The following is a 26,779-nucleotide window of genomic DNA, read 5'->3' on the forward strand; positions in this document are numbered from 1 at the left end:
CCAACCATACCAATATGACTAGTTTTCCATGTTTTCTGCAATCTTCAAGTCAATAGATCTAAACAAGGAAATGTTCTCATTTTTGGGATCTTGATTCTTGAGTATGTCTTTCGTCCAAACCTAGTTGCGCAAACCATTTGAGTTATTGGTTTCGAAATTTAATATTTGTACATATTTAGTAGATTTCTAAATACATGTAGAGGGTTTGAGCCAAAGCTGCTAGTTTGGTTGAACCCGTAACTCATATCATCGGAGTATCACACGAAAGCAAGCTCAGAATTTCGAATTCCGTATTTGTACATATTTAGACATGTCTCACGTTATCTAACTATTTAAATGAGTATTTAGCTTGTTTAGTAGAAAAGATACATAAAGTAAACAACTTCAACTGCTTAACCTTTTATATAATATTATATGACGCTAAAAGTTAGAAATAGATGATATATGAACATCAGTGTAACAATGGAAGCTTCGTTAGTTAGTTAAAGGTACTTAAAAAATTATTTTTAAGTACAAGTTGTGCGCAAACTAGTCAATTAGACACGAGATCTCTCGTGAGTAGGGGTGGTAAAATGGCTAAAAGAAAACAGTTAACCACTCATATTACCTACTAAAAGATGGGTTGGATAATGAACTTTTTAAAAATGTTCCTCAAATTAGGGAGACTAAGAATTCTCCTAAAAGTGATCATATGCAAGAAGTCATGGATAATATGGTTACCCATATTATCCGCCGGTTAACCCATTTTTTATCCGTATTAAATATGGATTGGGTCGGATAATTTATCCGTTTTTTCATTATCCGTTTTCGACCCAAACCATATCCGACCCGCCCGTTTGCCGCTCCTACTCGTGAGAACTAAATATTGATAAACCTTTAGAAAAAGAACTGATATAATCTTTTGCCAACTGATAGAATATGTTGGTAAATTAGCAACAGAGTACCAACGAATTACCAGCCAATATTTTCTGAGGAAGGCGTCAGGGGATTACCAACATAAAATTTAAACTGTGTACTTAAGTTTTTAATACATAACTAGTAGCCGCGCGGCCAATATTAAAAAATATTAATTAAATTAAATTGTCATTGAGTTTGTTTGAACATATTAGATCGTATTGGTTTAATAAATCTCAATTGTAATTTTTTTGTCAATATAACCAATATAAAATATCTATTAAATTAAAGGGACTTATATAGTCATTGAATAACTTTTTTGTTTAGTATTTTTACATTGTTAATAAAAATTTTTATTAGCATATTACTTTGTTTAATATCTTTATTTGCTCTCTCTCTTTTTGTAATATAAGAGAAGATATATATGTTTTATTACTCGCGAAATATTTTTTTATTTTAAATTTTATCCTATCGTTCTCAATAATATTATTTGAATTTTAATTAATAAAATCTCTATTAATTTAACGATACATGAAAACATGTATCCTGTATCAATGGGAAGCTTCTTTAGTTAGTTAAAGGTACTTCACAAACTACGTTGTATTGTAAGAGTTATATACAAATTAGACAAACTACGTGTTGTTTTTTTGCATTTCGATCATTTTACTATCTTGTTGTTATTTACGCTGCTTTTTCATGGTTTTTGGTGTTGTCCTGCCTTTTTCTTTTTATTATTGTGGTGCTTATGCTTTCCTAAGCCTAGGGTCTATTGGAAACAACATTTCTACCTCCACAAGGTAGGAGTAAAGTTTGCATACACACTACCCTCCCCAAAACCTACTATGTGGGATTATACTAGGTATATTATTGTTGTTTATTCTGGATTGAAATGATCATAGTTCATGTAATTATTTTGGTAAAAAAATTAAAATGTAAAAATAAAGAAGTATAAAGAAATTGGGCTGAAATCTAAAGCATCCGAGAAGTTAAAAGATGAGTCATTTGCACATGATGATCAGTTAAAATTGCGAGTAATAGAGGCCACATGAAATATAATTAAGGAAAGAAGGAAACAACAAAATTAAAAGGAGAAACACAAACAATAAGAGAGACAGAAGATGATGAATTAACTAACTGTTGAGCAGCAAAGAATGGAGATAACATGAATGAGATACAAATGAAAAGTGGGATGATGATTTCCATGTTATGGTACAGTGGCTTATGGTGAAACTTAACATGAAAGTGTCATTCTGTTTGGAATTTATAACAGTTAAGGTAGGCCCACAAAGTCTTATCCTTCCGGTCCTAGCATGGGTGGACCTAATTAAATGAATTTAAGTTATATGCACTACCTTGTAAAGGATTATTATGTTATCGGTGTAGTTCGACTAGAGGCGGATCCACGATTTGGAGGTTCCGGGTGCCACACTACTCTGAAAGTAGTCGTGTACGTGGTCTAAATAGGGTAAATATTTGGTCGATTTGATCCATTTTGGACTTCGGTGAAAGACCTGCAAATTTAAAAGACTAATATGATCCACACTCATCATTTTTTCAAAATTTAAACATTTTTTCTATTTTTATTTTACTATTTTGAACATATTATTTAATATTTATATGATTTTTTTAAATTTAGCTCTTATTGAAACTAGCTAGTACTTAAAGTAGAGAGAAAACGTCAAGAATTAGTTAAACAAAAAAACAGTCAACTAGGATTAGCCCTGGGTATGGAAAAATCCTTGGTAGGGAGCGCTTCCCCCCAAAAGGGGCCCTACGCGGCGCGAATCCGGATATAGTCGGGTTTCAATGCGGGTACCGGACACCGGGTGGAAAACCAAAAAAAGCATGTCAAGAGGAATTCCAGGGAAAAAAATGTAGTTGCAATATACATGTAAAGATCGGTATTTGCAATACGTCAAAAGAGCAAAATACATGTAAAAACATGTATTTGCAGCAAGCCAAAAAGAGCAAAATCACAGCAAAAAACTTGTTGCAGGTTGGGTTCGAGCTCCCATTGTTTGGGAGGTATTCCTCGCCCTTTGCCAATGGCACCTTGCACCACATCATTATTTTGGGTGCCACCTTTTGTATTTATAGATTGTATATACAGATTTAAGCACAATCTTGGTTGAAGCTTGCGGGTGGCGTACCACCCCCTCCTTACAACATAGATCCGCCCCTGAGTTCGACAGGTTGGATAGTTACCAAACTCATGTTTGCTATACACAATTGAGTTTTAAATAACAGATGTTCCTAGTCCCGCTTATCCGAATTCACACCGGATAGGCCCACTAAGGGGGTAATGATCTCCTTATAAAGAGATTCTCTATTCTCAAGACTCACACTCGAGACCTGGTTAAGAATGGAGAAAACTTCATTACACATCCTTGAATAGACTTGCAAAGGAGCATAACAGTAAGCAAGTTTAAGGTAATATGAATTTCACTGCTAAATGATTATACTATAGAAGGATCATATAAAGTAAGGAAAACAAAAATGTGAGTTTTTATATTTCACAGCCTCCACTCTTTAAGAAAACAAACTCAAAGAGCCATCTAAACCTACCACCACTAACATATCATTCCTAAGAGAATATCAACATTTATAATTACAAATACTCAATGGATCATGATTTCGGATTATAAGTGATGTATAGTTCTGAACTAACAACCCTATTAAAAGAAATAAAAGGACTTAGAATCTACAACAGAGAAGGCTCTGCCTCCAACCCCTCTGTTTCCGCCTTCTTTCTGCCTTTGCCATTCTTACTGGACTACTGTTCCATTCATTCTGTAAGCTGCAAATACCAACACAAGTAAAATGTTAATCACATACTCACAGCAACTGGAAGATAATGGGAAAAAAATATTTTAGCATAAGACGTAGCAGAAGATTACACTGGGAAGGCAAAGGATCTAGCACTGGTTGTACTGCTGTCTGACCGAAGAGAGACACTGCCTGAATGTGATATAAGTCCTGAGTAACTGATCAAACCAGATGCAGGTCCTGCTGCAGAAAAACTTGCTTCTCCGTCTGCAAAATGACCATGCGTACCAAGGGGGACATTATCAGAGGTTTTATCCTCGAGATTAGCCATATTTTTGGGGTCAAGAGATTGTCCATGAACACTGCTATCGCTCCTGTCCACACTATTGGTAAAATGAACTTGACTACCAGCTGAAATGCTATCAGAACTCCCATCCTTGTGACTGGAGATGGCCTCTAATTTAAAGGATTTTTCAGGCAAGTTTTTGACGATATTTTCCACACTGCTACTTAAAGTTGACTCAGTAGAGCTTTGGTCACAAGTAATAGCTCCAGCTTCCGACTTGCTATTGGAAAAGAAGTTGCTACATGGCCCAGTGTTGTTTGTTTCATCAGGTGCCGAGACTGCATTTTGGCTGTTGACAGTTGCTACGCCAGAAGGCATCTGCAGTTCAAGGAACGGATAATCAAGTTTGACCACAGAAATGTGTCAAAAACCATGCACATAGACTTATCAACTACATGGCATCTAAATATAGGCGACTTTGTAAAAATAACATAAACAAACCTGATCAGGCTGCTGTGCTGATTGATCAGCATCAGAGTTAGATTCTTTAGAATTCTGGATGCCGGATTCTTTTTCTGATGTGTTAATGGCTTTTGCCAATGTGGTACATTTTGATCCAAAAATCTTCATCACATCCTCTAGACAAGAATCCTTATCAGCGCCTTTGCTGATATTATCTTCTGAGGAGGGGTTTAAACCGCTTGGAACAAGCGACTGAGTGTCCTCATCTTCTGTAGTTGTATGATGAGCCAAAGCAATTTTGTCGGTATCTTCAACTGATGAAGCTTTATACTCACCTGTTGAGAGCAATTCACTGTCAATATTTCCCCTTGTATAGCTGGGGCGGTGTTCGTCAGCAGCTAGAGAAACAGACGAGTTGGGCTGATCATCTTTCGTGCTTTCAGTTACAATTTTATCCACTAGAGGTACACCCTCATCTATGCATCCCTCATCTATGCATATGTCTTTCATAATGTTATAGTTACTTTCTTTGTAGCAAATTGTCGATTCAGGCAATTTGCATTCCACGACACCCTTATCGGTATATAAATGAGTGTCTATACCAAACAACTCTGAAACAGAGGTAAATGGTGCATTAGAGACTATGGCTCCATTTTCTTTATCATCAACGTCAACAATCATCGAGCCCTCAAATTCTGGAATACTCCAGGTGTGATCTCTATCTTCTGTGTCACATGCAAAAGGATTTCCATTTCTCTTGCAAGTAGTTTCGTGTTTGTTACTTCTTGAAATATCTTCAAAAAATACAGAGCCATTAAGTTCCTGATGTTTCCAGAATTCGTTCCTCTCTTTTGTTTCACTTTCCAAAGAGTCTTTACCGCCGTGATAACCATTGGAATCAAGCAGATCTTTTGTTGGAAAGACTAAAGACTTAGACTCATTGTAACCATTTGAGTGATTTAATATCTCGTCCAGATTTTCCTTCATGGTGGCCTTCTCTTCAGTGTGTTAAGACACTGTCGTCGCATTCAAGTGATTCAAATACATGGAATACAAACAGACGATCAATGTCCACAGGCGATTTAACTTCTCAATGCAAGAAGCAAGTTGAGAGATAATACGTTCTATTGAGTCCTGTTTAGGTGCAATCTGACAATATAACATTAAGACGTAAAGAATCCCACAAATACACAAGTATTTGAACAAATTCAATGGGCAGTAAGGCGAAGATAACCAGAAACAGGATGTATCAGATTAATTCACTCCTTATTGTATTAAAAGTAGAAAAAAAAAAGCCATCGGCGAGCTTAAGACCTATGAAAGATGCATTCTGAGCAGCAGCAGAAAATTCATAAATTACATCAGTTGGACGAGTCTGGAGAATTCTCACAAGCAGTGAAGCAAACATCAACATCTGAGGTAGATATATATGACTCAGGAATCTATGTCATCAGACTTTCCAAAATATGTTTAGGAGGAATTGGCTGTGAATACTTGCAAATTCCTTGACAAGGATAATTTTAGCAAAATATTCGACCCAAAAAAAGTAGCCGGAAACAACGTAGCATAACAGGCCAAACCATCTAGTAGTAATAACGAGAACAGTGGCCAAGAATGCAAACAATCTAACGCTGCCTCAATCCCAAACTAAGTACGGACTGATATACGAACCCTCTATAGTCTTTAATTTGTCTATTAAGCAAATTAGGAGTTCTGAAAGCTAGATTATTACTACATCATACACCTATCCTTACACTTAACATTCAAGTCTCTGACCATATACAACGCGAAACCCCCACCCCCCCCCCCCCCAAAAAAAAAAAAAAGAATCAGAATGACAGTGAACCAGTTTCAGATATCACTGGAGATAGATCTAGTGGCTTTTGCATGATAAACATGAGAGAACAGTGGAAATAGTTCAGATCATCTAACATGAGTTCAATAGGAATAATTTAACGCGCCATGACCAAATGATTAAGCAACGCGGACTACTGTCAGTAACACATCAGAAAAATCTTCATTTACAGAAGAACAACCAGCTGATTTTCTGTTGCACAGGATTCACACAAACTTAAAATTTAAAAAATAAATAAATAAATGCCGAAGGTACATAATGATCTCAATCAAACATGCAAGAAAATTACAAAAACAAAGCAAGTTGCCTTACCTCCTGTACAAATAGTCACTTTTTATGTTAAATAAATTGCCTAACCACATGGCAGCTGAACTTTGTCCATAGTAGATAAAGAAAAGGACAAGAACTGGTCATTTCAACTTTGAAACTTTTGTACATTGCTTAAACGGCTAAAATACAAGCCCGTCTACTAAGTCAATGACCAATCCCCACCATTTGTTTTGTCCTTTAGCTATCTACAAATAAATTACCACTCACTTCTTACTAGATCTAATCCCTTATTAATATTATAATGCACCCTCTCAAAAGGATAACTAAAAGATTAAAAAAATAATGAAAAAGGCATTCTCCAGAGTTATACATTCTGGCAGGTTCTTCTCAGATCCCAATAAAATTCACCATCTCATAAAACCATAAATAAAAGGGCAAATTTTTATATTTTAAATTCTTTAATCATATGATAATATTTGGGTTTGGGTTTCATAACAAAGTATCAAAACACCTTTAATCCCAAATAAGTTACGGCCAGCTATATGAATTCTCACTAATAATTTCATATAAACTTATTTCAGGCTAATACTATTCAAAATGAAAAAAATAAAAATTCTAGAAATTCATTGTATTTTCTACTGATATTTAAATCTGAAAGGCTAAACAACCTTAGAACACTAAATACAGCTTTAAATTTCAGAAATGAAGAGCAAAGAGAAAAAAACAAGATAACACTAAAAAAAATGCAATCAATGGAAAACTAACTGCAAAAACAAGCTAAATTAACAGATAAATTCCAAAATCTGAGACCCCCTTCTGCATCAATACAGACATATAGATACACATTAATAGAGAGAATAAATTTACAAATATTTAGAGAGAGAGAGAGAGAGATATACCAAAGTAATGAAATCTTGGCCTGATGAAATGGCAAAGAGTCATGCCATTTAAATTCAATCAATATAGGCAATTAAGAAACAAAATGAATGTGAAAGAAAAGAGTGTAATTTTTAAGTAAGAAGAGCTAAAAGGAAAAGGAGGAAGATAGCAGTATTAAATCAACAAACCTAAAATGGTAAAAAATCTCTTTCTCTCTCTCTTAATGCAATTAATATTCACTTGTCATCTGTGCACTCTGTACATATACATGTGTACTGTGCTTGTACATATAGCATATAAATTTATTTGTTAATCAGTATGTAATTTTATGTTTCTTTATTATTTAACTAGTGAATTATAGTATGGTTTAGACTTTAGTGCATGTACCAAATTCGGTTAAATTTTTTTTGCATTCACCACTTTTCTAGTGACAATTAGTGTAAATATATATTTCCACAAAAAAAAAAAAAAAACAGCTATATACTGATTTACACACTGTAGGAAGGCTACGTGCATTTAAAACAGTGCACGAATAGTGCTAATAAATGGAGAGAGAAGAAGAGAAGAAAGAAACTTTTGCAAGGCATTAATTAGTGGCTACAGAAAGACAACAATATTAATTATTTGCTCTATATTTAACAAAAAGAAGAACAAGGGACCGGCTTACCGTCTACCGAGAAGCAGATCACCGCCGCCCCCCGTCACGCCGCGCGCAGTATCAAGTGCCGTCTTGTTTGCGTAAATCAAATTCCACTAAGATCCAGAACAAACACACACACACACACTATGTATATAAAAAAGTAAGCGGGAGTTCGTATAAAATTTGGGTGTTAGAAAAAATAGAGAAGTTTTGAGAGTGAGAAATAAGGAAAAGGGGAATGGAATGGAAGAGCTGACTTTTTTGCAAATATATGTATGGAGGAGAAGAAAAGGGACAAAGAGAGAGTCAAAGGTGAATCGGAACTGAGCTGTTTGGTTGGGTTTCTGACATTGGCTTTTAGGCCAAACTCCGAAGAGCAATTTTATAGCTTTTCGTTTTTTGGATTTTGAGTTTTTTTTTTTTTTTTTTTTTTTTTGAGTTAGTGACCTTAATTAGTCTTTTTAAGGCTTTTCATGTTAAAGTACTACTCCCTCCGGTCCACAATAAGTGACCAATTTACTTTTGGCACGTTCATTAAGAAAATACTAAATTTTATGCAAAAATACCTAGTATGACTAAACTATCCTTAATTAAATATTTAATGTGAGGAGTAAGAAAACTTTTTAGGGATATGTACATAAGAATAATTTTGAAAAAAAAATTTGAATTTTTTCTTGATTATATAATTGGACACTTATTTTGGACCAAAATAAAAAAGCAAATTGATCACTTATTGTGGACCGGATAGAATACTTATCAAACTAAATAATTTAATTTTACCAATTGAACTTTAAAAAAAATATAAAAATAATCATGACTAAGAAATAATTTTGTGTATGAAAGACACTACGAGAAAATCACGTATTACATGAAAAATTTGTTGGGGATTATATAAGAAAATCCGCATGAAACTAAATTTTCTTCGGATTTTCCTTCCAAAAAAATCCGATGAAAAAACCTTTGTAGGTAATTGTTACCTGCGAATTTTAAAAATCCCCTACTTGGGAATTTTGAATCCGCATATAAATTACTTGGGGTTATAAATTCGCATGTAAATTACCTGTGAATTTTTTCATAAAATTATTTAGATATTTGCATGAAATTTTTGGTAAAAGTTAATGAAACATAGGAGTTTTCTTGCCGAGTTTGATAGGGAAATAGCTGCAAGTACATCCCATGAAAATTTCCAAGTGCAATTTTTAGACGAAAAATTAAAATTGCTATATTATCTTTTTTCTTATGTAACTACATAGACCTCCCCACCTAGCAAGATACTATAGCATCAATCATATAATTTGTACTCATCACTAATAAGTGTTAATAATTATTAGTTAGCTACTAATTACTAATTTTCCTACATATATATGTAACCAATCTCTTGGGTGTTCACGAATTTCTGAAGTCTCACTTGCACGGCCATTCCAATATGCTTAGGTTATAAAGTGCAAATGTTTACAACTCTTGGATGATGTGGGACAAGAATGTCCCAACTGCCACTTCCCATGTAATACTACTTACTCACTAAAGCTTAACTATTTTTATTTTATTTTATAAAAGGGTGCATTATTTAAGGATTCCATAAATCAAAATGAAACACTCTTCCCCAAGTAATAGCAAATTTAATTTATATTTCTCGAATAACATATTAATTTCTTTTTCTATATAAAAATTATATTAATTAACAAGAATTAAATGCATTGTACAAGATAATTAGTAAGAATTATTTCACTAATCCTAACAAAATACACATGTTTAAGTTTTTTTTAACAATGGCAGGATCTAATCAAGAGATAATATTAGAAAGTAGAATTATTTGATATTAAGTTTCAACACTAACAATCTCAAGCTATATCATTTTATACATACTATAATTGAATTTTATCTAATCAAATACATGTGAAAAAAAGACATACATAAGATGAAAAGTACATTAATAAAATTTAGTTACATTTTTATAAATGTAAGATAATCTTTATTTGCTTAGAAATTAAACTTAATTAAGTATCAATCACTTAGTTACATTTAGTACATTTTTTGATGATATTAGTTGAAATTTGTCAAATGTAATCGTATCTTAGCTTTATTATATTCTTTATATCAACCATATTAAATTTTTTATTCTGAAAATAATTTTCTTTGTGATAATTATTTTGTTATTGAATTTGCTGAAAAAAATAATAACCGACTATGTTATGCTTAATGACTTATAATGTCCAATCCAAACATATATACATCATTAAGTTTTATATAGGATCAACAATTTTACATTTACCCACACATAAATCGCCAAAATATAATAGATAAAATAATTCCTATGGATATTTTTTGCATATCAAGTTTTTGTAACTTTCAGAAAAATATAATTTTTAAATTAAAAAGTAACATCTTCCTAGAAATTCAAATAGTATTTTAAAGTATTTAAAGAATTTTTTTATATCAAGTTCTTGTAACTTGCAGAAAAATATAATTTTAAATTAAAAAATAACATCTTCTTAGAAATTCAAATAATATTTTTAAAAGTATTTAAAGAATTTTAAACTTAAATATGTAGTTATAAAATACTCAGGTAAATTCTTAAATATTATTTATCCAATTAAAACAACAACAATAAAATTTCTATCTAAATCCTAAGAACAAATCCCCAATCATAACCGTATAATGAAATACTCAAGTAAATTCTCATGAAACAATTTTCGTTTAAAACCACACAAATAATCTCTAGTTAATATGTTATGTAAGAAAATTTCTAGGTAAATCCCAAGCTATATTACGAAGAATAAATTTCTAGCAAAAATTATATTAATATAATCCCACCAAATAAGTAAAATCCCAAGAAAAAAATTCTAACTAAATTCACATCAAGCAAATCTTTAGGTAATTTTCAAGGTAAGAAATTCACAAGTAAATCCCAAGAAAATATTCCTAATTAAATTTGCAGCAATAACATCCCGGAGGAGTGGAGAGGTTGTTTCCGGAAGACCCTCGGCTCAAGGAAACGAAAATAGACAATAGAACGTAACAACAGCAGAAACCAGGAAAAAAAATATCTGCAACGTAAGAGACATCAAATAAATGGAAGGGCAAAAGCACAATAACAAAACATAAGCTGCTAGCAGTCCTAGACAAAACACTATCACACTAGCCGGTATAAAGAAGAAAAACGGGCTCGACTACCCACTAATCTACAACCCTAATGCTCGACCTCCACACCTTCCTATCAAGAGCCATGTCCTCGGAAATCTGAAGTCGCACCATGTCATGCCTGATCGCCTCGCCCCAATACTTCTTAGGTCGCCCTCTACATCTTCCCACACCTTCTAACCGGGGCATCTAGGCTTCTCCTCCGCACGTGACCGAACCATCTAAGCCTCGCTTCCCGCATCTTGTCGTCCATGGGAGCCAAGCCTCGCTTCCCTCATCTTGCCGTCCATGGGAGAAACGCCCACCGTCTCATGAATATCTTCATTCCTAATCTTATCCAGCCTAGTGTGCCCGCACATCCATCTCCATATCTTCATTTTTGCTACTTTCATCTTCTGGATATGTGAAATCATGATTGGCCAACACTCAGGCCCATACAACATAGCTGGTCTAACCACCGCTCTATAGAACTTACATTTAAGTTTTGGTGATACGTTCTTATCACACAGGAGTCCAGACGCTAACCTCAATTTTATCCACCTCACCCTAATACAGTGCGTGACATCCTCGTCGATCTCCCTATCCCCCTGAATAATTGACCCTAGGTACTTAAAACTTTCTCTCTTGGAGATGACTTGTGAATCAAGCCTAACTTCCACGTCCACTTTCCATGTTACGTCGCTGAACTTACACTCCAGATATTCCGTCTTAGTCCTGCTCAACTTGAAACCTTTAGACTCATGTCTTATTTGGAGATGGAATTGCACGTGTTTATGGATTTAACAAGATTCAAGCTAGGGAAATGGTTGAATTTGCCAGCGGTGTGAACAGAATAACCTTGAATCTTAAGAATGAGAATGTAGGGATTGTTGTCTTTGGTAGTGATTTTGTTGTTAAAGAAGGAGATCTTGTCAAGCGTACTGGATCTATTGTGGGTGTTCCTGCGGGAAAGGCTATGCTAGGGATCCCTAGTAACTTCGTTGCTCAAAAATGATTTAGCAAGTTCCAAAACATGACTTATAATAAATAATGTTTCAAATAGGATACTTTTTTTTAGATATAGCTATAGTACATTGAAACTATATATTATGCTAAGTGGCCCACACCTTCTCGTTGCCGATCACCGTCGCTAAGAATGGAATAGTCGTAAAGCTTCGTCATGCCATATACCCTTTCAGTAGCTATTCACACAAGCATATGATGTTTAAGTGTGAATAGAGGCCAAGAAATCCATACCTCCAGTCTCTCATTAATGTCGTCTCATGTCTCATCAATAAGAACTATATCATCCGCGAACAACATACACCATGGCATCTCCCCTTAAATATGGTGTGTTAGTGCGTCCATCGCCAAAGCAAATAAGAACGCATTGAGCGCAGATCCTTGGTGTAACCCCATAACCACCAAAAAAAGCTCTAAGTCAACTCCTATATATCCTGCACACCTTTCACCTCCAGGCATCTCCAAGGAACGCCCCTAGGGACCTTGTCATACGCTTTCTCTAGGTCAATAAACATTATGTGCAAATCTCTCTTCCTATCCATGTACTGCTCCACCAACCTCCTAATAAAATAGATGTAACGACCCGACCAGTCGTTTTGAGCTCTAGTGCGTCGTTTAGTGGTTTGAGGCCTTGAGCAGCTTCACTTCAGGTATTATGACTTGTACGCATGGTCGGAATTGAATTTCGGGAAGTTTGGAATTGATTTGGAAAGAAAATTCTCATTTTGAAAGCTTTAAGTTGGAAGAATTGAATAAGGGTTGATTTTTGAGTAAACGACCTCGGAATCAGGAAAGGTTTCAGTAGGTTCGTATGATGATTTCGGACATGGGTGTATGTCGGATCGGGTTTAGGAGGACCCGGGAGCATTTCGGCGCCTATTGTGGAAGTTAGCATTTTGGGAAGGATTTCATAAATATGTTTTGCAGTACATTTCAGTGCTATCGATGTTCGTTTGGGAATTCGAGTCTGGGAATAGTTGGTAATTCTGGTATTGGGAGCGCGATCGGAAGTGGATTTTGAGGTCTGTAGGTCATTTCGGAGTCATTTGGCGAAAGTTAGAAATTTGAAGGTTTTTGAGAAGTTTGACCGGAAGTGGACTTTTTGATATCGGGTCGGATTCCGATTCCGGAAGTTGGAGTAGATCCATAATGTCGAATAAGAATTGTCTACAAAATTTGAGGTCAATCGGATGTGATTTTATAGGTTTCGACATCGAATGAAGAAGTTTGAATTCTAAAGTTCATTAAGCTTGAATTGGAGAGCGATTCATGGTTTTAGTGTTGTTTGATGTGATTTGAGCCCTCGAGCAGGTCCGCATTGTCACACCTCCCTTTTCACTTCACTCGCGTAAAGAGGGTATGATAAAAGGAGTTATTTCCAACTTGAAGTAACAATCGGAACGGGATTTATTATTAAGATTTCAGAGTCGCCACTTGGGAGATTAAGGGTGTCCCAAGTCACCAGTAGAATCCCGACCCGAGGAAATTATGACTCTGTTATCAGTCCGCAAACCAGAAATCCAGGTAAGGAATTCTGTTAACCCGGGAGAAGGTGTTAGGCATTCCCGGGTTCCGTGGTTCTAGCACGGTCGCTTAATTGTCATATTTGATTTTATCTGATTCCGAAACATGTTCTAACTTACGTGCCCTTTATTAGTAAACCACTTTTATTGTTATTTTAATAAGAATTGCAACGTCGTGAAAATGCGCCTCGAACCACGTTGCACCAGTGCACCCGTGATTATTAACGCATTTCGACTTCGTTGAGATTTGGATTTGGGTCACATGAATGTGCACCCGTAATTACGAAGGTAAGATTAATTAAATCGCGTGCCTAAAGAGACTATCGCATTATTGTCTTTGGGGAAGGCCGCGAAATTCGCTAAACGACCTATCCCGAAGTCTAAGTATTTAACTTAAACATTTATCGAGGGACCCGCGATTTATATATTTGCTTAGCGAGGCTCATCTCATTTATTTCTAAAATCGACCTAGAAGAACTGTGACTTTCTAGTAAGTATTCTACTAACAAGAGAAGACCCCAATTAATTAGTATGTCCATGTATTATTGCCAAGGTATTCAAATAGGTATTGAACTTAAACAAAATACCCCAAGGAAATGTTCAGTTTTGTGGGCATTAAAACAGGCCCTTAAGAGAAATCAGGCCCCAAAACAGGCCTTAAACGTTCAGTGAATGAATGTCGTCCAGACATGAGCCTTGTAGTAAGCCCAATAAGGAGACATTACCAATCTCAAAATCAGCCTAGCCTGAAAGCAGGCCTGACCTCGTATCCCTGTCACAGTTGGGCTGCTCGCTTGGCCCAGACTTGGACACAAAGGCACTACTTTTGAATCTGGGCCTGTGTCGAATGAGCCGAAGCTCAAACTGTGTAAATCAAGCCACTGGCCTTATATCAAACAAAACCAAATTCAATTAGAAGTGAGACTCGCTGAATTTATTTCAAGCTACACTAAACGCCTTCAATAACTTGTAACTAATCAGTAGAACCCTGTTTTAATTATAGAAAGTAAACATTAGAAATTGCTATAATCAGAATTAAAATTCATTACACAGTCCAGATGTACAGTCCAGTTATACAGTCCTTAGTTATTACAGTCAAGCATAATGAAAACATCGAAACAAAATATGCTTCCACTTTATTTCATCTCAGCTGAGGATTTACATGATATCGAGACTCAGAATATGTACCTGGAGATCAAAGAGCAATAAGAAGAAGAGAAGATCAGCAGCAATAACAGTTCTCAGCAGCCAACCAAGAATGAATTCAAAATCCAGTAACAAATCAATTGACACAGCAAGTTCAGGAACAGATTTGCAATTTCAGTGTCAGATCAAACACAGCAACAATTTCTAGCACTGATGCAATTCAAATCCAGCTTGAATTTCTCAAAAACCAACCAATAACAGCTCAGATAGATCCCAAACAACTCTATTTGCAGTAATTCTCAAGTATAGAATAGAACACTGGAAAAACCAGATCGTTTCTGATCTTAATGCCAATATAACAGTATTATTTTGAGGGAATTTTAGGCTCCCAGAACTGGTAGAATTTCTTTTTGGGGGGGGGGGGGGTTAGATGGCTGCCAAAAACCTCCTTGCACAAGGCAAATGAATGCTTATTTATAGGTGAACTTAGGGTCCAATTTCAGAATTTCATTTTACCCTTTAGTCCCTATTTTAATTCTATTTTTTAACCTTTATTTTCTGACCTGTTGCACAAGTAACTACACCTATTTTGTTGAAATCTGTACTACAACCCATTCTAGAAGGGTCTAAACCCATTACAATTCCTATTCTACCCTTACTTCATTTCAACAATTACCAAATCTGATTAAACTACCCTTTCTCAGTGCCCAAACTACCCTTTAACTATACTGAAATTACTAACCTTAGCTAACATCTACCAGCTATAATCAAGTTAACCCAAAGTGAACTCAATGACTAATTAAGACTAATCAATGAAACTCAAACTATATCGCTTGACAGACAATCAGAATTAAACTAATTAACAATCCACATTTATTCAGTTCAAAAGATAATACTCAACACTGATTTGAAACCGGAATTTAGACAAAAAATACAAAAATCAAAATCATCAACTACACCAATAACTGGAATCAATTTGAATTAAACTAACATTTAACACTTAACTCACAATTGAATACTAAACTAAATAGAATGAGCATCATATCAGAACTAAACAATTAATGAAAATCGACTTGAATATTAACCTCGACATTTGCTACTTAAAGAAACCGATTATTGTTAACTAAACTACTAATTAGAATCATTCAACAATTAAAACTGCATCTAATTAAACATGAATCGAATTAATAAAAACCAAAAAAAAATTACAAAAAAAAAAGATAAGAGGAAAACTTAGCTGATTCCAAACTTCTCATGACCAAACTATCAACAAGGATTCTGACCCTTGAAGTTCCACCCTAAAGACTCGATGCTCAAAACCCTAGATTTAAAATCTGGGTGCTTCTACTCAGATTCGAAGGGATTTGGTTAGGGATTAGCGATGAGGGAGGTCAGGGGAGTATATGGTATGAATTTGGGGCCCTTTGGACGAAGTAAGGTTTTGGCCGGAAAATTTAAATTCCATATTCGAGCGGTTCCGGCCAGATTCGAAGGATGGGATTTGGGGAGTTTGATAGAGGAGAACAAGGCGGTCCTAGGGTGTTCATTTGGTTGGATTTGGATGACCTTGCGTCATGGCCGAAAAACTTAGATTGGATATTCGAGGGGTTCGACGTTGATTCGAGGGAAACCAAGGGCAGGGTTGTAAAGAGGGGAGCGAGGAGAACCAGTGGTGTAATTTTGGTTGCATTTGGGACTGGTAGTGTCATGGCCGGAAAATGTTCCGGTGAAGATTCGAAGGGCTAGGCTAGGTTTTGAAGGGAGCTGTTTGCAGATTCGAGGTGAGGGAGAAGAGAGGATCATGGGGTGTTAATTTGGGGTCATTTGGAGCAACGCCGCCGGCGGCGGCGATTTTCGGCCGGCGGCGCTAGGGCGGAGGACGGCGGAGGGAGGCGGGGCGAGCGGCGGTGTATGCCAATGAGTTAGGGTCTCGTGAGGGNGTTTTTGATGAATTTTCCACAATTTACATGTAATTTCTACCATAAACTCGAATAATTAGGCCAAGAGACTTACCTCCAATTGGTTCTCAGTCAAAACCCTCGAAATCCTCGCCCAAAGCTCTCCAAGTTGCTTAAAAATGGTGGAAACTACCTCTTGTTCGCGGATGAAATTTAACATTTTAAACCCTTCTACCAACAGCGATTTTCGCTTAAGCGGTCCCGCTTCCGCTTATGCGGGACCGCTTCTGCGGCCAAAATTCCGCTTATGCGGTCTTCACTTAAAAACCCAACGTCCGCTTTTGCGTCTCCTCATCCGCTTCTGCGAACCACTCAAGACCGCTTCTGCGGTTTATAGTCCGCTTCTGCGGACTCGCATTTGCGAAATATGTTCCGCTTTTGCGGAAACACTCCACCAGACTACGAACCGCTTCTGCGCTCCTTTACTCGCTTCTGCGGAACCGCTTCTACGGTCCATTTCCGCAGAAGCGGAAATACCAGATGACAGAAAAACTGAACCTGCAACACACCTCAAAACGCTCGTTTAACCACCCGAATTCACCCCGAGGCCCCCGGGACCTCAACCAAAAACACCAACACATCCTAATACCTTATTCAAACTTGTTCCAATCTTTAAAACACATTAAACGGCTCTAAAACCATCAAATCATATCGAATTCAAGCCTAAGTTTCTTAAAAACTTCCGAATTATGCATTCGATAAAAAACCCGACCAAAACACCTCCGAATGACCTGAAATTTTGCACACATATCCAAAATCACCTAACGGAGCTACTGCAACCCTCGGAATTCCATTCCGACCCTCGGATCAAAATCTCACCTATCCACCGGAATTTGCCAAAATGCCAACTTTGCCAATTCAAGCCTAATTCTACTCCGGACCTCCGAAATCACTTCTGATCGCACTCCTAAGTCACAAATCACCTCCCGAAGCTAACCGAATCACCGGATTCACATCCGAGCCTTCTAACTAATAAGTCAACATTCGGTTGACTTTTTCCAAACCAAACCTACCTTAAAGAGACTAAGTGTCTCATTTCCTATCCAAACCAATTCAATTAAACTCTAACTCACCCGTTGCTGATAATAAAACATGAAAGAGCAATAAATGGGGGAAACGGGGCTGTAATACATGAGACGACGGGTTTGGTCGTCACATCCTCCCCAACTTAAATAAACGCTCGTCCTCGAGCGGGTCGAGAAGCATACCTGAGGTCTCAAATAGGTGAGGATATCTGCTCCTCATCTCCTGCTCAGTCTCCCAAGTAGCTTCCTCAGCGGGCCGACCTCTCCACTGCACCTTTACCGAAGCTATATTCTTTGATCTCAATTTCCGAACCTGACGACCCAAAATAGCCACTGGCTCCACATCGTAAGTCAAGTCATCATCCTACTGAACCGTGCTGAAGTCTAACACATGGGACGGGTCCCCAACATACTTCCGGAGCATAGAAACGTGAAATACTGGGTGAACTCCCGACAAGCTGGGTGGCAAAGCAAGCATGTAGGCCACCTCCCCAACTCTCCTAAGTATCTCAAAAGGACCAATGAACCGTGGACTCAACTTTCCTTTCTTTCCAAATCTCATAACACCCTTCATAGGCGAAACCTTCAACAAGACCTTCTCATCCACCATGTAGGATACGTCTTGAACCTTCCGGTCCGCATAACTCTTCTGACGCGACTGAGCTGTACGAAGTCTCTCCTGGATCACTTTCACCTTCTCTAAGGCATCCTGAACCAACTCTGCCCCCAATAGTCTAGCCTCGCCGGGCTCAAACCAACCAACCGGAGATCTACACCGTCTCCCATATAAGGCCTCATACGGTGCCATCTGAATGCTGGACTGATAGCTGTTGTTGTACGCGAACTCTGCAAGTGGCAAAAACTCAGCCCAAGAACCTCCAAAATCAATAACACAGGCACGCAACATGTCCTCCAATATCTGAATGGTACGCTCGGACTGTCCGTCCGTTTGAGGATGAAATGCGGTGCTCAACTCTACCTGTGTACCCAACTCCCGCTGAAAAGTCCTCCAAAACTGGGAAATAAACTGAGTACCCCTATCTGAGATGATAGAAACTGGGACCCCATGCAACCTAACAATCTCCCGGATGAAAATCTCTGCCAACCGCTCCGAAGAATAGGTAGTACTCACCGGAATGAAGTGCGCGGACTTGGTTAGCCGATCCACAATCACCCAAATCGAATCAAACTTCTTCGAGTACGAGGAGGCCACTCACAAAATCCATAGTAATCCTCTCCACTTCNCAACCAACACAGGAAAACAAACAACGACTAAACCTAATTGTTGAATTCGGACTGAACACGAAAAAACACATGCAAACAAAAATTAAACAAAGAAAGGAAACTGTTGAAGAAAAACTTATCTAGGGTTCCGCCGTAAAACTTGAAATCGAAATTCGAACTGTCCCGGTCACATTTGAGCCAAGCGCCCATGGGGGTCTGCTAGGGGAAGACCAGGCGGTCTTATGGTGTTAATCTGAGCTCGATTGGGTTATTTTGGACTTTGGCCGGAAAATTTCAATTCAATATTCGAGACGCTCCGGACAGATTCGAGGGACGGGGTTTGGGGGGTTTGAAAGAGGAGGTAAAGGCGGTTACGTGGTGTTAATTTGGGGTGGTTTGGACGAAGTTGCGTCATGGCCGAAAAAGTTTAGATTTGATATTCGAGGCGACTGGATGGGATTCGAGACAAACTAAGATGGGGGTTGGAAAGAGGAGAGGAAGGTGGTTCTAGGGTGTAATTTTGGTGGCGTTTGGAACTCCGCCGCCGGCGGAGACGATTTCCGGCGGCGGTTACGGTGGTGTTACACAGGGTCTGGTTTGGGTATATCGGAGACGACGACCTGGGGGTGGGGTGAGGGTATCCGACCGTTAAATATTAATTGACCCACAGTTGAGAGCCGTTGATCTATTGTACCTCGACGGTCTAGATTTGTTTGGCACTAAACGACGTCGTTTTGGTGAGGGGAGGGCCGGACCGGGTTAGGCGTTCGCTTGGGCCTGGACCGCTTGGGACTTTGGGTGCAAAAATGGCCCAAATCTGGCCTTTAATTCAAGCTACTCTCTTTGTATTTTTATTTTCTTTTTAATTCATTTTTTTTTTCTTTTTTTTTCATTTTGTAATTTTGTATTTATTTTTTCTAATTTTTACAAAGATACAAAATTAAACTAACAATTAAGCTAAAACTAATTAATGCCTAAAATTTATTTAATAACTATTTTGTGACAATTTCACAATTAAAACAATAAAAAATGCATAAAGTGAACTATTTTTTGTCATTTTCTTCATATCCTATTCTAAAACAAATTAATCCCTAATTGATACTAACCATGAAATTAAAACCTAAATGCAAATGCGTATTTTTGTATTTTATATGAATAAAAATGCACAAACAAAATGCAAACAGTTAGCACAAAATGACACCAAGATTCACCAAAATTTTAAAAATAGTAATAATAAGAAAAACAAAAATTATTTTGTTTGAATTTTGGGAATAATTTGCTTAGGGCAAAAATCACGTGCTCACAGCTGCCCCTCTTTACCCGAAAACACAAAGAGTTTTCGTGCAAAGACAAGTGAGCGGAAATGAGCGATTTTTGCCCGTTCGCATATTCCGTGTGAAGCAATTTTTTTGAAAAAGCTTGACCGCACCCTGCTTCAGAGGTTGCCTACATATCCTGGGCTAAACAGGAATCAGGTCAGTGTAGTTCGGGAAGGTTTGGTAGCTGGGACTACCAAGAGCTGTGACTTTCTGCTGTTGCTGTTGCTACTGCTTGCTGACCTCCTTATTACACCGTATTAAAATAAAAGAAGCTAGCCTAAACTATGATCTACAAACTACAGGANAACTATTTTTTGTCATTTTCTTCATATCCTATTCTAAAACAAATTAATCCCTAATTAATACTAACCATGAAATTAAAACCTAAATGCAAATGTGTATTTTTGTATTTTATATGAATAAAAATGCACAAACAAAATGCAAACAATTAGCATAAAATGACACCAAGATTCACCAAAATTGTAAAAATAGTAATAATAAGAAAAACAAAAATTATTTTGTTTGAATTTTGGGAATAATTTGCTTAGGGCAAAAATCACGTGCTCACACGCATTATGTTATGGAACTGGTTGGTGTGATCGGACGGGGTCCCGGGGGTCTCGGGTGGATTTCGGATGGTTAACGGATCAAATTTGGAATTTGAAGAGGAAATGAAGCAGTTGCCTTCTGGTGTAACCGCACCTGCGAGGCTTGGGCAGCAGGTGCGGAGCCGCAGAAGCGGCTGTTGATACCCATTTTTTCCCTATAATATTTTTTAAAATGCATATATACCTCCAAAACTATGCATTAGCATCAATTAATATTTTTCCATAATTGTTGCATTTTTAAGGGTTTTAATTAATTTATCCCAGTATTTTCATTTATATAAACAATTACTAACTGCATCACAAATAGTTTTATAATAATCTTGTGGCTTAATTTTATCATTTGCATTTATACTAAGTTTTAATTATTTCACAAATAGCCATATTTGTATTTTTGGGGTTATAATTGCAATAACTTTGCAATTATAGCTCATGCATGCATTATTACATTATTTTACCAGAAAATAGCTTTTTGTATTCTTTAAATACTAAGTAATTATTTTAAAACATTTTTAGGCATGAAAATTATTTTTTATAATCTGTTAATTATTTTTTAAAATTGTTTTTATCAATTAAATGTGTATTTAACAAATAGCCCTTTTTATTTTTCGGACCTAGCCTATTAAACCAGCCCAATTTCAATTCCCCAATCCCAATCCAATTAGAACCAGGCCCAAATCCACCCCAGCCCAAACCTGAAGACTCTACCCGGCCCCAAACCTCTTTGATCTTGGCCGTTGATCATACAGATCAACGGCCAGTGTTTCCCCTTTCCTTTTTTAGTCCAAAAGACCCCTAAACCCTAGTCATTTGTCACCACCGACCGCCCTGAAACCCTCTCTTCTCTAGTTCTCTCTGAGACCAAACTCTAACCCTAATCTCCGCCACCTAAACCTAGCCCTAATCCCTTCGATTCCTACCTGTTCTATGAGGTTCCACGATTGTTTCAGACCTTCATTGTTCTCCTACTTCTTCTGGTTATTCGACTTTGCTATTACATGAAAGGAATCCCAAAAGATCTAGCCCAGATCTTGTTCGAGACTCTTTAAGAGTCTGCCTATGGTTACCTCCGTTTGTGAGTGCTACTCTCTCGATGTTTTATGGTTCAAATCTCTGGTTCAAAGCCAGATTCTCTTTACCCCTCCCCTTTTCCTCAAAACCCTAATCTTTGAACATGAATCCGTCTAGATCTTTGTAGATCTGGAATGATTCGGAGTTCGTCAATGACTTTTCTTTAAAGATCTCTTGTTTCTTTGTTGTTAATCGATTTTTAGCACTGTGTTACCTTAGGGTTCTGGTTTCCTTGTTATTTGTTGGTCGAATCTCTGTGTATCTGAAGTGTTTTCAAGTTTTCATGACCGTTTTCCTTAAGAATTTTCTGATTCCCTACTGTTAATCAACTCTAAGTATTTTTTAAAATTAGGGTTTCCGCTTCGTCTATTTTTGCAAAGGGTTTTCTGAAATTTCTCACGTTTTTGTTTAATCTTTCTGTCTGACTATGTTCCAGGCTTGATTGTTTGACTGTTCGTTGTTCGCTTCAACATTTTTTGTCCGTCATTGTTTTGAATAATTGATTGACTGACTCAATTATCTAGGGTTTCATTTTTTGCTGAAATGATTTACTGAATTTCTGCTTGCTTTCCTTAATCCTGAGATTCCTAATTAATGTCTCTTGCCTATTTAGGGGTTGTTTGACCACAAAATGACTTCTAATTGCTCAGGTTACCTTATTTGTGTGATTGATTGCTTGATTTATGGGTTCTAACCTTAATTGGTTGTTAGACTCACTTCTTGCCTTATTTGAAACTCAATCCGAGTTATTTATGTATATAATTCCCTGATTTTCTGTCATGTCAAGCTTAGTTGATTATTTGATTGCTTCCCTTACCTTATTTACAATATTAAGCTGCCTTGCCTTATTTACTTTACACTACTCGACTCCTATAAATACATGATTCTGTTTTCAAACACACACACAGAGAGACCTAAGGAAAACACTTAAAAATTCTTGCTCTCTCTCTCTCTCTCTCTCTCTCTCTCTCTCTCTCTCTCTCTCCCTCTCTATTGCAAACTACTGTTACTTGTCTATTGCACTATCTAGTCGGCTGGAAGCCAAGACTAGATCTTGGATCCTCTTTACTTCACTCTTTTATTGCAAATTTCCAACTGCTATGCCTCTACCACTGTCATTCAATTAATCTGTGTGCTTATCCAGGCTCCCTATAGTATACAATTATCATTCCTGTAATTTATTTACATTTGGCTTGTAATATTACTTACTTTGTAAACAGATATTGGGAAAATTAGTAAACTGGGAGAGATTATTATATGTATTTTTGTTGGGAATGGGTAGATGTCATGCCTATGGGTTTTAAAATCAGTGTTTACATTCTAGAAACCATGCCTATAGGACATTGCAATGTTCATCACTTGTGTGCATCCTAGATATCATGACTATAGGGTTCAACTTCACTTCTGCACTCAGAAATCATATCATTGTGCTATTTGTCTGTTTGCACGCATTCTAGATACCATGCCTATAGGTTAAAAAATCAATCTTGCACTTTTAGATATCATACCTATAGGTTAAAAATCAATCTTGCACTTTTAGATATCATGCCTATAGGTTAAAAATCAATCTGCGCTTTTAGATATCACGCCTATAGGTTAAAAAATCAATCTTGCACTTTTAAAAATCATTCCTATCGGTTAAAAATTATTTCTGCATTTAGGAGCCATGTTAAATAGGTTCGGCGTATTAAGCATTTAGAAACCACGCTTATAGGGTAAAATCAATCTTGCATTCTGGACACTTGCCTGTAATTTAAAATCAGTCTTTGCGTGTCAACGAGGTTTTAAAACTAATTGCTGCATTTAGTTTCCATTGTCTAAAATCAGTCCTCACACCTAGACAACATGCCTATAGGGTCTAACGAACCAAACTGCCTATTCAAAATTGTTTACTGGCTTATTGTACTTCCAATTAATTAGGTACCATGTTCATAGGAAATCATTGATACACGCCTAGGCAAGCCTGTAGGGCGATTAAAATCCTGCAAACTGTCAAACTGTGTTTTTGTTAACTGTCCAGATTCAGCAAGCCCCCTCTAAAATCAGTAGGCAACTGATTAGGTATTGGTTCCCCGCTTTAATAAAACTTTGCATATGTTCTGATTTGTGCTCACCTAGATATTCTGTTATTAGGATTCTTTTTTCTAAAGTGTCTGAAACACTGCTGTTTGAGACGTGCAATTGCTTGCTCTATTTGTGGAGGTAAAATGTGAGCCTTTTAACTGTTCTATCGTTGGTCCAGTCCTACGTGCTTTGTTTGTCGCTAGAGTTTTCTCCTTTTAATTACTGTAGGAGAGTCTAGATCCACCTTAACTAGAAGTCACAAATACCTCCGGGACTATATAAGTAATTGGACGGGTAGTGCACGTATATGATACATCTTAAGGTTGCTAGAACGCTTTAGGCTATGACCAAGGGGAGGGTAATTGGGTAGTAAAGGATATGATGACCTGTGCGCCAATGCCACGTGTAACGCCTCTATTCGAGGGAAGTTTACCGGGTATTGTACAAAAGTGATCCTATAGGCTAACAAACCTAGGACCCCCCCTTTTATTCCCGTTTGAATAAACTTTACGTATTTATGTGCTTTGTTTCTTTAATGACTAATTCACAAAAAATGAGTTTCGTCGGGACCCACGTTTATGGACCTCGAGGGGCGCCTAACACCTTCTCCTCAAGGTTATTTCAAGCCCTTACCCAATCTCTGGTACCGCAAACTGGTGTCGTGAGTTAATTGTTCTAGGTTCCCTAACGCACCTTAATCCGTTAGGCGGCGACTCTTCGAATCTCATACCCAATTCCTAAAAGGAAAGGAGTTGTCCCAAAGTGTCGAAACCCGGTCTCCGCGAGGTAAAAGGGGGCGTGACAACGACCATGAGGGCCGCAGATGCGATTTTGGGCTGGAAGAGCAGAGACCGCAGATGCGGTCATCTCACCGCAGAAGCAGGACCGCACCCGCGGAAGGGAAAGCGCACAAGCGGAAGGGGGGTAGCTTGTGGAAGACCCCAGAAATGGTAGTGGGCCCGCACCTGCGGAACCGCAGAAGCGGTCAAGTGACCGCAGGTGCGAAAAGGCTAGAGGCAGTGAGGTTACTTTAAAATCGGGGTTTGGCTCATTTTCACTCTATTTCTTTCATGGGAGCCGATTTTGGAGCAACTTGGGAGTGCCATTTTCACCACTAAGCATGAGGTAAGTGGTTTATACTAGTTTGAGTTAAATACATCGATTATGTATATGTTTTAACATGGAAATTAGTAGAAATTTGGGATTTTGAGGAAAACCTAGAAATTTTGTATTCTTGGATTTTGACCACGATTTTGGACATGAAATTGAGAATAAATTATATATTTGAGCTCGTGAGGTTATGGGTAAACTTTAACTTCAAAAATTTCAGAATCCGGGCAGGTGGGCCCGAGGGTGATTTTTATCGACTTTTCGATCGGGGTTAGAAATTATTATAAATTGGATTATAATGAGTATTCGAGCGTATATTAATGGGTTTGCATAATTATTGGCTAGTTTTGGAGCGCTGTGCATCGGTTTGAGTCGTCGGAAGGGCTTGGAAGTCGGTTATAGAACTTCAGAGCGAGGTGAGTCTCCTTTCTAACCTTGTAAGAGGGAATTAACCCCATAGGTGATATAATTAAATATGTGCTCCCATTTGTGGGGGCTACGTACGCACGAGGTGACGAGAGTCTGTGCGTAGCTACTGTTATGCTTAAGTCCGGGTAGTTTAGGACCCGAAAGCATGCTTTACTTGTAATATTTGAAATCTTGTTGTCAATTTAAAAAGCTTAAATCATATCGAATTGGTAAATGAATTTCTAAAGAAATTAAACATCATGTTCTTGACCGTTAAAGAGAAGTTGCCATTTCTTCGGGTAATTGCTTCCCTGACGAGTTCTTGATTGACTGTTTGATGTGTTTATTTATATTTGACCGCGTCACATGTTTAATTCGCGAGCGGGGTAATAGATGCATCTAAGGTTCGCGCCATTCGACCCTCTGGCGGTGCACAATTTTAATATTTGTTGGATCGGGCCGTACGACCCCGGCATGATTTGCGCATGCTTGCATTGTTTGACTTGCAGATTTATAAATGATGATATTGCCTCATTGGCTTGAGATAAATGTATAATGATGAAAATGAAGTTGGAAATTCCCTATTAATAAAAGAATTGTTTACTTGCTTCATGCTATTGAGTTACATCCATTTTATAAAAGTCCTTGATTTACTATATCATCGATATATTATTGGACCACTAGTAAGTGTCGAAGTCGACCTCTCGTCACTACTTCTTCGAGGTTAGACGGGATACTTACTTGGTACACGTTGTTTTTGTACTCATACTACACTTGCTGTGCATTTTCGTTGCACAGGCACATGTATGTCTAGTGGCCTAGTTGGGCGCAGCGACATGGTTGATACGGACACTTAGGTGAGCTGCACTTCTAGAGACGACCCCCAGCCAGCAGAGTCTCCTTCAAAGTATTGTATTGTATTTTTCTGTATTGTATTGTATTTTTCTTTCTGTCCAATTTGTATTCCGGACAGTTATTATATTACATCATGTTTTTCCTAGAATATGCTCATGCACTTGTGACACCGGGTTCTGGGATGATTTCGGGATTATTCAGTAGATAAATTTTGTAAGGACATCATTATTTATTCATTGAAGTTTATTATTTATTTTTTAATTTTTAAAAGGAATG

General features: G+C 37.3%; 1 protein-coding gene across 4 annotated transcripts; it reads right to left on the reverse strand.

Annotated features, from left to right (window-relative positions):
* On the reverse strand, positions 3,372-8,405 carry LOC109226885 (dentin sialophosphoprotein-like). Of its 4 annotated transcripts, none has more exons than XM_019391779.1 (4): positions 8,080-8,405; positions 4,448-5,424; positions 3,792-4,324; positions 3,372-3,691 (listed from the first exon to the last, which is right to left on the reverse strand). In XM_019391779.1, exons 2-4 carry the CDS (start codon positions 5,393-5,395, stop codon positions 3,589-3,591), a joined length of 1,584 nt encoding a protein of 527 aa, XP_019247324.1. In that variant the 5' UTR covers positions 5,396-5,424; positions 8,080-8,405; the 3' UTR covers positions 3,372-3,588. The 4 variants fall into 4 exon arrangements, with proteins under 4 accessions (XP_019247324.1, XP_019247321.1, XP_019247322.1 ...); XM_019391776.1 differs by having other exon boundaries at positions 4,448-5,557; XM_019391777.1 differs by lacking the exon at positions 8,080-8,405 and adding an exon at positions 7,433-8,073 and having other exon boundaries at positions 4,448-5,557.

Source organism: Nicotiana attenuata, chromosome 6 (genome assembly GCF_001879085.1).
Source record: "Nicotiana attenuata strain UT chromosome 6, NIATTr2, whole genome shotgun sequence".
Classification (NCBI taxonomy): Eukaryota; Viridiplantae; Streptophyta; class Magnoliopsida; order Solanales; family Solanaceae; genus Nicotiana; species Nicotiana attenuata.